Source organism: Podarcis erhardii (assembly GCF_964252035.2).
Source record: "Podarcis erhardii genome assembly, chromosome: 5".
NCBI lineage: Eukaryota > Metazoa > Chordata > Lepidosauria > Squamata > Lacertidae > Podarcis > Podarcis erhardii.
This window is the reverse complement of record NC_138509.1, coordinates 45,106,141-45,115,361: the sequence shown is the minus strand read 5'-3', so window position 1 is coordinate 45,115,361 and position 9,221 is coordinate 45,106,141. Positions and strand designations below refer to the sequence as shown.

Genomic DNA, 9,221 nt, shown 5'->3' with positions numbered 1-9,221 from the left:
CAGGTGCACTGGACCTCTTACTTTCATAGCCTTCTGGGACCAATGTTTACCTCCCCCCCCCCTCGGCACCACTGTGTGAGATAATAAACATTTGTATAGCATTTTTCAGTGCTCAAAGTCTTTCACATGTGTTTACTTCGTTATAATCCTTACAACAATCCTGTAAGGAAGTCCACAGTATTATCTAAAATGTTGCACAGTGGACTGAAGGAGGGGGAAATTGAGCCTGAGTCCCCTCACCACTTGCCACGGTGGCTATGCTCTGCCATGCTGTTGGAGGCAGTATGCATCTGAGCACTAGTAGCTGGAAATCGCAGGAGGGGAAGGTGCTTTTGCACTCAAATCCTGCTTGCGAGCTTCCAGTAGGCAACTGGTTGGCCACTGTGAGAACAGAATGCGGGACTAAATGAGCCATTGGCCTAATCCAGCAGGTCCTTATTATGCTCTTATGAGAGAGTGGCTTGCCTGGAGTCATTTAATGTGTTCATGATGGCAGAGGCAAGATTTGGACTTGCTGATTCGTAGCTCATTCTTTTATAGTGCAAGCCTATGCATATCTACTCAAGAGCTAACCCCCACTGTGCTCAGTGGGCCTTACTTGCCAGATAAGGGTGCACTGGATTGCAAAACCATTTTTCCAGGGTTCTAAAATGTGTTGGGAGCTTCCACAAATACAGGAGCATCCCCACTTCAACTGGAATTGGGGGGGGGGGGCACGGGTACTTCTTGCTGCTGTGCTCATGTGTATAATTAACACAACTACATAACAGCCAAAGAGGGCTTTTGTTAAGACTGCAATCCTAGCCCACCCCCTCACTTGGGAGTAAACCCCATTGAACCCAGGAGGATTTTTGAGTAGACATATACATTTTTTAAATTAAGTCTTCCCCCCACTTTTTTAAAAAGGGAGAAACAATCCAAGTATGGGGCTAAGAGAACTGTCCATCCAACAAAAAAACCTGTATTACCCTAAAAAGAATATAGACAATATGGGTGTGTTTTTAACCATCCTCCTGGGCAAAAACTTGAACTGTACCACAAAGGGGCTAAGATGAGCATAATCTTCAGAAGTGAAAAAGTTGGACCCTAAAGAAAAAATTCTGCAGATAAGTCTCATTAGGAAATGGCTTGAATGCATATTCTTCCCGAAACCCAAATCAACTTTTTTTTGTCTTTCTTATAGGGTCAAACAGGAGATGTCCTTACATTCTACAAGATCTATGTCTTGCCTTATTCCAGGAGCCGCCAACTTTTTAAGCCTGCGGGCACATTTTTCAGCAAGTGCCATGAGCACCACCTGCTTTGGCCACCTACAGTGGAATTAATCTAAGCCTTACATAGAGCTGAAAGAGGAAGTGGCAAGGAGCAACACTTCCTCCTTCAGCTCTATGTACTTTTCAAGGGAGAAAAAGGCAACCATAATTTAGTGCCTCATGACCAAGGGGACACTGAATGGGAAAGAGACTCAGAGGATTTGTTGAGCACTCTTAAGAGCACCATTGTACCTATGGGCCACACTTGTGATGCCTGCCTTATCCTGCTAAGTGAGTGCAATCTGTGGTTTCTGGGTTAGAGACATGTTGAATTTCAGAATACGGCACACATACAGCCCTACTACAGTGGTACCTCAGGTTAAGTACTTAATTTGTTCTGGAGGTCTGTTCTTAACCTGAAACTGTTCTTAACCTGAAGCACCACTTTAGCTAATGGGGCCTCCCGCTGCCACCGCCGGAGCACGATTTCTGTTCTTATCCTGAAGCAAAGTTCTTAACCCAAGGTACTATTTCTGGGTTAGCGGAGTCTGTAACCTGAAGCATATGTAACCCGAGGTACCACTGTATTCTTTAATGTAACTGTTGCCTGCCTTGGTTGGTCAGCAGGATGGTAGCAATAAGGCACTAGCGTGAAAGGAGGTATGAGTTGGTTAAAGATCTGCAGCCAGTGATTATAGTAGTGGTGATCGCTCTCTTTCTACACAAAAGGTAGTAAAACGCCTACAGTATCTTATAGTGTACTTGGTGCTATTCCTGTCAATTTCGTACGAGGTGCTATTTTTACATATGAAGTATATATTTACAACCAAAACAAAAAAAACACCCCGCAATACCAGTTCTTGTACATGAACAAAACCTTTTCAGATCATTAAACTAGAATGGGATCTCTACTTTGGTTGAGGTTGTAGTCTGCAGCACACTTATGTTCAATCTTATGCACAATTATTTGGGAGTGCAGTCCCTTGGACAGTGGCACTGGACTTGCAAACGTGAATAGGGTTGCACTGATTAACATTAACCCACTAGTTACTTGAACCCCACATAAGTTTTATACCGCCCTCTGGTGGCTCCGGACCTACCACCAAGCAGGAACATTTGCTTTTAAATACAAGATCGTATGTAGTCCTGTGCACATTTTATTAAAATACTGCCTTCATTTCCAATCTACATTTTGCATATTCCACTGTTACACACATCCTGTATTTCTGCCTAGGAGTGAATGTAATGTTCAGACAGGATCATGCAGCATGGGTACGCTATAGTATGCATACCTTAGCATGCATACTGTGGACTGGTCCAGCATCTAGCCAATTTAACAAGGGTGGGAACTGAATTACAGTGGCTCAGTGCATCACAGGGCACCAGATAGAAACTAGAGGGAGGAGGAGAACATTACAGTGGGGGAACCTTTGATGTCCTTCCAGCCTGTTAAATCCACATTTGTGTCTTCTTTCATTCTCTATAGAAGAATCAAAAGGAATAGTCCTATACATATCAAATACTGTATAGCTGCCCTCTTTAATTCTGAAATAAATCCATATTCTTGCATTGAAACTCACTCTGGTTTCCGCAGATTTAAAGGAACTGATGAAGTTTTGGTTTTGCTTTAAAAAAAAAAGTTTGGGATTGGGATGTATTCCCGCCCCCTTCTCTTTTCCCACCCAAAGTCAAAACTAAAAAAAAAAGGGGGGGGGAGGAAAGCACCCATAACTAGGTAATGGTGATCACAGGGTGGAATATTAGAGGGCATGCTCATAAATAACACTTAGGAAAACAGACATTTCAGCAGATGGAGTGTCAAAACTGGATTTCCTTGGTTTGCTTCAACTCAGTAGAGGGTTTGCTCTTCACTCTGCAGGGAACAGGTTCCTCTTATAGGTGAGGGGTGTAAAAGGGGGCCAGGTACGTGGGGCTAAAAAAGGAGGGAAAGGGTCCCCCTCCTGCAGCCAGGGGAAGGGGAGCTGCTCCGGGGAAGAGGACGTTGGCCGAGGCGTACGAGGGGAAAGTCTGGTAGGCCAGGCTGCTGGGGCCTGGCGGACTGGGGCTGCCATCTCCTCCGGCGGGCAATGCGCTGTTCCCCGGCTGCGCCGCGCCGTCGCCTCCGGAGTTCTGTTTCTTCCATTTGGTCCTTCGGTTCTGGAACCAGATTTTGACCTGCGTCTCGGTCAGGCTGAGCGACAGGGCCAGGTTGAGGCGCTCGCACACCGACAGGTACCGCGTGGCTCGGAACTTGTTCTCCAGAGCCACCAGCTGCTCGTAAGTGAAGGCCGTCCGGGCCCGGCGAGGCTTGGCGCAGCTGGGCTCCGCTCGGCGCCTCTTGGACGACGGCGGCGGCGGCGGCGGCGAGCCGGGATCGTCCAGGTCTGAGGACGAGGAGGGAGGGAAGTCGGGCGAGGGGAGCGGCGCGGGGCCCGGCTCCTCGTGCTCCGATGCCTCCAGGGCGGCCGCTTCGCTCTCTCCGCTGCTGCTGCCATCTGGGGAGACACACAAGGACAGAATGAGGCCAGGGGCCTTTCCCGACCCGCCTAAGGGCCGCTTCCCTGCCCGGAAGCGGGTCCTCTCCGCCCGGATCCGCATCGCAGTCTCCGCGTAATTGCGCACATGGCCTAGTCAGCCGCCCGATGGAGCGGACGCTGCATTCAGTTCAGCTCCATCACATTGGCGGACACACACACACACACACACACACACACACACACGGTTCGGAGGGTTTTAGCCCTGGAAACATGCGCGGCGGCTTAAAAAGAAATGGTGCGCATAAAGTCAAAAAAGGCCAGTCAACAAGCAATGCTGATTTTTTAATCACTGCCGTTGAGCATACGCAGAGTGCCTTCCCCCCGAGAAGTTGCCAGTGTCCCATATCGGGACGTACAGGGTGCCAGGGATGTGGGGGAAATTGCCAAATACGGCGCATCCCCGTTTCTGGACCCTTGAAAGAAAGTTACTTTACACATTCAAGTCAATAACTGAACCAGAAATGGTTCAGTAAAAGAGGATCTGGGTTCCAAATATGCTTTCCTGGAAGTTAACCCCCTCGAAATCAGTCGGACTTCAGAGAAAGCGTGTTTACGATGTGGGCGTTAAAATGAACTTGTTTTTCTTTCAGGGATCTAAACACGTCCGTGCATCCGTCCCCCTCCCCACAGCAGAGATTCATTTTGTCCCTTCTGCCATCCTCTCGGCATCTCCCCGTCCGGCTTCTGATCCTCCTCTGCAGGGACCTTGTTTTCAGTTCCAGGCATGCCTGAGCCCAAGTACTTCCAGTTTCAATAAAGGTGTTTCATAGAATCATAGTGTTGGAAGGGACGTCGGGGGTCATCTAGACTAGCCCAACCCCCTGCGATGGAGGAGTCTCAACTAAAGCATCAGATGGCCACACAACCTCTGCTTAAAAACCTCCAAGGAAGGAGAGTCCACCACCTGGCGTGGGACTGTCTTCCAATATGATATGGAGGGTGGGAGAAACTACTCTTTTTGGTGTGTACCTAAGGGGGCTTCTGCCCAGAGAGACAAGAGCTTTGATGGGCGCCAGTGCAGTGCAACGTTTAAGGGACTATGATCTGCGGGGGACCAGGTTCAGCAATGAAGCTCTCTGGGTCTCCGTGGGCCAGTCACTGACTCAATCTAACCTACCTCACAGGGTTGTTGTGGGGATTAAATCAGGAGGAGGAAGAACTATGTACCTCGAGCTGGCATATAAATGCAATAAATAAATGGGCGGGCCGATAAGACAACACGCAAGACTCTACATAGCCTGAGTCATGAATGAATGACGCGTGTCTGCTTTACCGCCCCATCCAAACTTGTCATTTCTTAGGCAGCCCCTTCCACCAGAATTATCATCTCAGAACTGGGGAACTAATTATGGCAGGAGATACAGATATTTTTAAGAAGGGGGGGGGAGTTAAGAAAACTTTTTTTGGTTTTTAGTTTTTTTTAAAGAGAAGTAAATCCTCCACCTTCTCGCCCACCCCCACCCCGCCCTCCTTCCCGTTCTTTTCCATCTTCTTTTTCCCCGGCCGCACTAATAGAGTTTCAGATTTGTGAAGGGGCGGATCGATAGATGTCATCTATTAAAGGTAAGTTTTAATCGAACAATATTAGGATCAGACGGGGGGGAAGGGGTTTGAAGCTGGTACCGGCAAGCTGTGGGAAGGAGATACGCGGGAGTCGGTAATAGGATATCGATCAAGGGGGAGCGAAGGCATCCTCTGGTGGGGAGGCCACAGGAACAATTATCTCGCTTGTCCTTCGCCCGGCGCGTCCCTCTGCCAATCAGGCTGCCATCCGGCCAGGCTGAGCCGAAAACAATCGCGCCGGGCTGCAGCTTCCCGCGCAGACCCGGCTGGGGGCGCGGCGGACTCCTCCGGGACTCCGCCAGGGGGACCGCGCTGCGCTCGCCGTGTCCCCTTCCGCCGCTTCTTAAAGGGGAAACGCAGCCGGGCCACGGGGCCTGGGAAGCTGCGACCTTCCGCGGCCCCGAGAGGAAGTGAGAGAGGGGAGTGAGGATGCACCTCGTCCGTAATCATAGCCCAATCCAGGCGTTTAGCTTGGCCGCGGACCCTGTCTTGAATGCGAGGAGGATTCACACGTACACAGAAATGAAAAGCAAAAGGTGACTTCCTTCACCAGACGCTGGAGATTCGTCATCCATCATCCACAACATTATCGGTATTTTAATTCATGGCAAGTCCTGTGTCTTTAACAGGTGCAGATGGGGAGGGCGGGGATTCAACTTGCCATCACTGCAGGAGCTTCACCGGTTGAATTTCCTCTTAAGGGCAGACGGAGGCCGCTGCTCCCGCGTCGCACCACCCCCCTATTGGGTTAAGAGTTTGTTTTAAAGTTATGTTAAGCAGCCTCCGCCCCCGGGGGTTAAAGTTTTACCAAGGAAAAGCCGCCTTTCTGCGCTCTCAGCCAACAAACTGGGGTTGGACTAGATGACCCTTGGGGTCCCTTCCAACCCTAGTACCGCTCTGTGAAACAGAATTCAAGCCAAGCCCCGACCCACAAACTAAAAAGTTAACCGTTGCTGCGCATCATTCCCACGCTTGGTGTCCCATCAAGAAGCACAGCAGTAACCCTGGGGTAGTCTCACACGCTCCCCTGCCCTGCCGTTCAATAGCCACAGATCTATAGGGCGACCATATATGCATGGGATGGTCAATCCCCGTAAAACACTAGTCCGCAATAACCTAATAAAACTTTTAATGGGTCACACAAGCCTCCCCCCCCCACTACCCCCTCTGGAAGTTATGCTAAGAAAGACACCTGGAAGCATCGTTTGCTGCTTTCCAGAAATGAGCCAGCTCGGAAGTTTTCCTGAAACCCAGCCAAGCCGCGCGGATCAGATCAAAGCAGAACGCGCCGCCTACCATGATATGCCTCTAGTTTATTCCTCCTGCTGCTCGGGTACCTTTCCACGTCAACTCTTCCCAAACTTTTCTCCCGCTGCCCCGCGTGGGGGATGCTCTCCCTTCTCCCTGCTGCTGGGTTGCTCTTCCTGGTAAATTTCTGAGGATCCAGGATGTCCAGGATGGAGAAGGAGATCTTCGTGTGGATGGGGGCTCCTTTGGCCCCACTCTCCGGACAGTCCAGCATTCCCCGCTCCGAGTCCCGGGTAGATCTGCGACGGCCCAAGCTTGGCAGCAAATGCACGGCCAGGTGAAAAGCCAGCCCCGCTTTCCCTCGGCAGACGCGCGGCTTGAGCCCGGGGGGAGGCTGTCCATAAGAGGCAGGAGGGTCTCCCTCGGATGCACCCAGCGCAGACTTCGGAGAGGTTTGTCTGGAGAGAAGGGGGATCTCCGGGGTGGGTGGGGGGAAGAGGAGAAAGAGGAGGATCCAAGATGAACAAGCGAAGGAGGCTGCGATTGGAAGAAAGGGGCTTGCAGTCCACCTACTGCTGCCACTTTCCGTCTGCTTCCTTTATTATTCTGTGGTTGTTGGGGTTTAAAAAAAACCCATAAACTGCTGCCCGCCCAAACACGTGGAGAAGAGGACCAGCCTTGGAAATGGTATTTTAATCGATGAGATTGCAGCCTTTCCGCTCCCTCCCCTCCTATAGGGTATGAAGTGACAGTGAAACGTGTTTGCTATAATAAATGAGTCACTAGGGTAAGAAGGGAGATGCTCACTTCTTTCCCCTGGAGGTAGATCACAACTGAAGCCTCCGAGGGGATCGCAGGAGGCTTTGTTGTTGTGGGGCATTCATTCGGGAAGAGGAAGAGCTGCCATTCCTTTGTAACCTGCAGACTCTGGAATTCTGTGCCTTTATAAGAATGCCCAGGCAATGCAGAATCTTAAATCTCTAAAAGGAAGGACATCCCAGGCCTACTGTAAGGTCTAACTCTCCCAGTGCACTGTGGGCAACTGTGGAAAACACAGTTACAAGGGAATAGAAGTCACAAATATACTACAGTGGTACCTCGGGTTAAGTACTTAATTTGTTCCGGAGGTACGTTCTTAACCTGAAACTGTTTTTTAACCTGAAGCACCACTTTAGCTAATGGGGCCTCCTGCTGCTGCCGCGCCACCAGAGCACAATTTCTGTTCTCATCCTGAAGCAAAGTTCTTAACCTGAAGCACTGTTTCTGGGTTAGTGGAGTCTGTAACCTGAAGCGTATGTAACCCAAGGTACCACTGTATCTCTTTTTATAGGTAGCCTGTGTACCGTCGCTTGAGAGTAAGGTCACACCCGGGAGCCCTCTTAAATGTGGTGGGACTAACTTCTGTGTAGATGTGCATAGGATTGCCCCATAAGTTCCCTTCAAACCTGCACAACTTTATTTAAAAAGGATAAAATGTTTTGTTTTGTGTGGTTTTTTTAAAAGAACAAAGCAACATTTTGAACATTCAGAGATTAAGAAGTTAGGAACATTTCCATGAAATTGCAGAAAATTCAGATGATGAGCACATTCACAAAACCAGGTGCTATTCATCCAAATTATAATCTGGAATTATTCTACCACTTTCATTTCACAAGTACTTTACAATCTATATCAGCTTTAGTCTTGCAGTACTTGGCACTGTGAATATTGTTATTTCTGTTTTGCAGATGGAAAACAAAGGCTCTGAGAATGGCCTGTCTGGTACCACCCAGTGAGCAGCTTTGAAATGGAACCTGCTTTCCTGGGAACTTGAGCAACTTACTTTCTTCTAAAGCAGCCTTCACCAACCTGGTGTGACTGGTGAGTGATGAGTGGTGTGGGCCATGGGTGTAGCCAAGGGGGGGGGCAGGGAGGGGCAACTGCCCCCCCCCCCATCAAGTAAATCAATACAAAATACTTAACTAACTGAGGTTCTGCCCCCTAACATAAAGCCTGGCTATGCTCATGGTGTGGGCCACAACAGCTGCCTGGAGGGCACCTAGTGGCAAAGCACTACTCTAAACTATATTGGTTCCCACTGGAATAGCATCTAACCAGCTTCTGGATTGCTAATGTGGAACAGACTCCCTTCTCTCCACAAATAAACATTGTGCAGTAGAGTAGGGTACTTGCATCCTATCAGCTTTCTCTATGACAGTTCCTAAACTGTGGTATTTCATCTCCAGAGACGTGCATCTAACATCATAATTATTCACCTTTGATCTATGCTGAAGACTTGCCTCTTTACACCCGAGTTGTTTATGACCCACCCTATTCATCTATGGGTACAAATCAGAAACATATATTATTTCTCTTTTATTGGTAATGAGAATTCACATGGAAGATGGTGTCCTGTCCCCCACCTTACCTACAAGTCCGCCCCTTGTTTGCAAACCAATTTGCAATAGAAAAGAGAACCCATTTTGAAATTGCTAGAGAGAAATCCCAGTAGCAAAATAAAGTAATTACAAATGCACATTCTAGTTTGAAAAGCCAAGTGGGCTGCCAGATCCTGAAAGTAAGCAAGAAAATTCAAAGCACTCCAGTAATCTGCAGGAGCAGTTCAAGAACAAAATACCCG

The 9,221-nt window shown here is 48.9% G+C and overlaps 1 protein-coding gene across 2 annotated transcripts; it reads right to left on the bottom strand.

The window, feature by feature from the left end:
* Positions 1-3,129: 3,129 nt before the first annotated feature.
* On the bottom strand, positions 3,130-7,034 carry NKX1-2 (NK1 homeobox 2). 2 transcript variants are annotated; one of them, XM_081864664.1, is made up of 2 exons: positions 6,650-7,034; positions 3,130-3,748 (listed from the first exon to the last, which is right to left on the bottom strand). In XM_081864664.1, the coding sequence occupies exons 1-2, from the start codon at positions 6,873-6,875 to the stop codon at positions 3,147-3,149; spliced, it is 828 nt and encodes a 275-aa protein (XP_081720790.1). In that variant the 5' UTR covers positions 6,876-7,034; the 3' UTR covers positions 3,130-3,146. The 2 variants fall into 2 exon arrangements, 1 of the variants encoding a protein (XP_081720790.1); XR_014157245.1 differs by lacking the exon at positions 6,650-7,034 and adding an exon at positions 5,414-5,587 and having other exon boundaries at positions 3,653-3,748.
* Between the last annotated feature and the right edge of the window lie 2,187 nt (positions 7,035-9,221).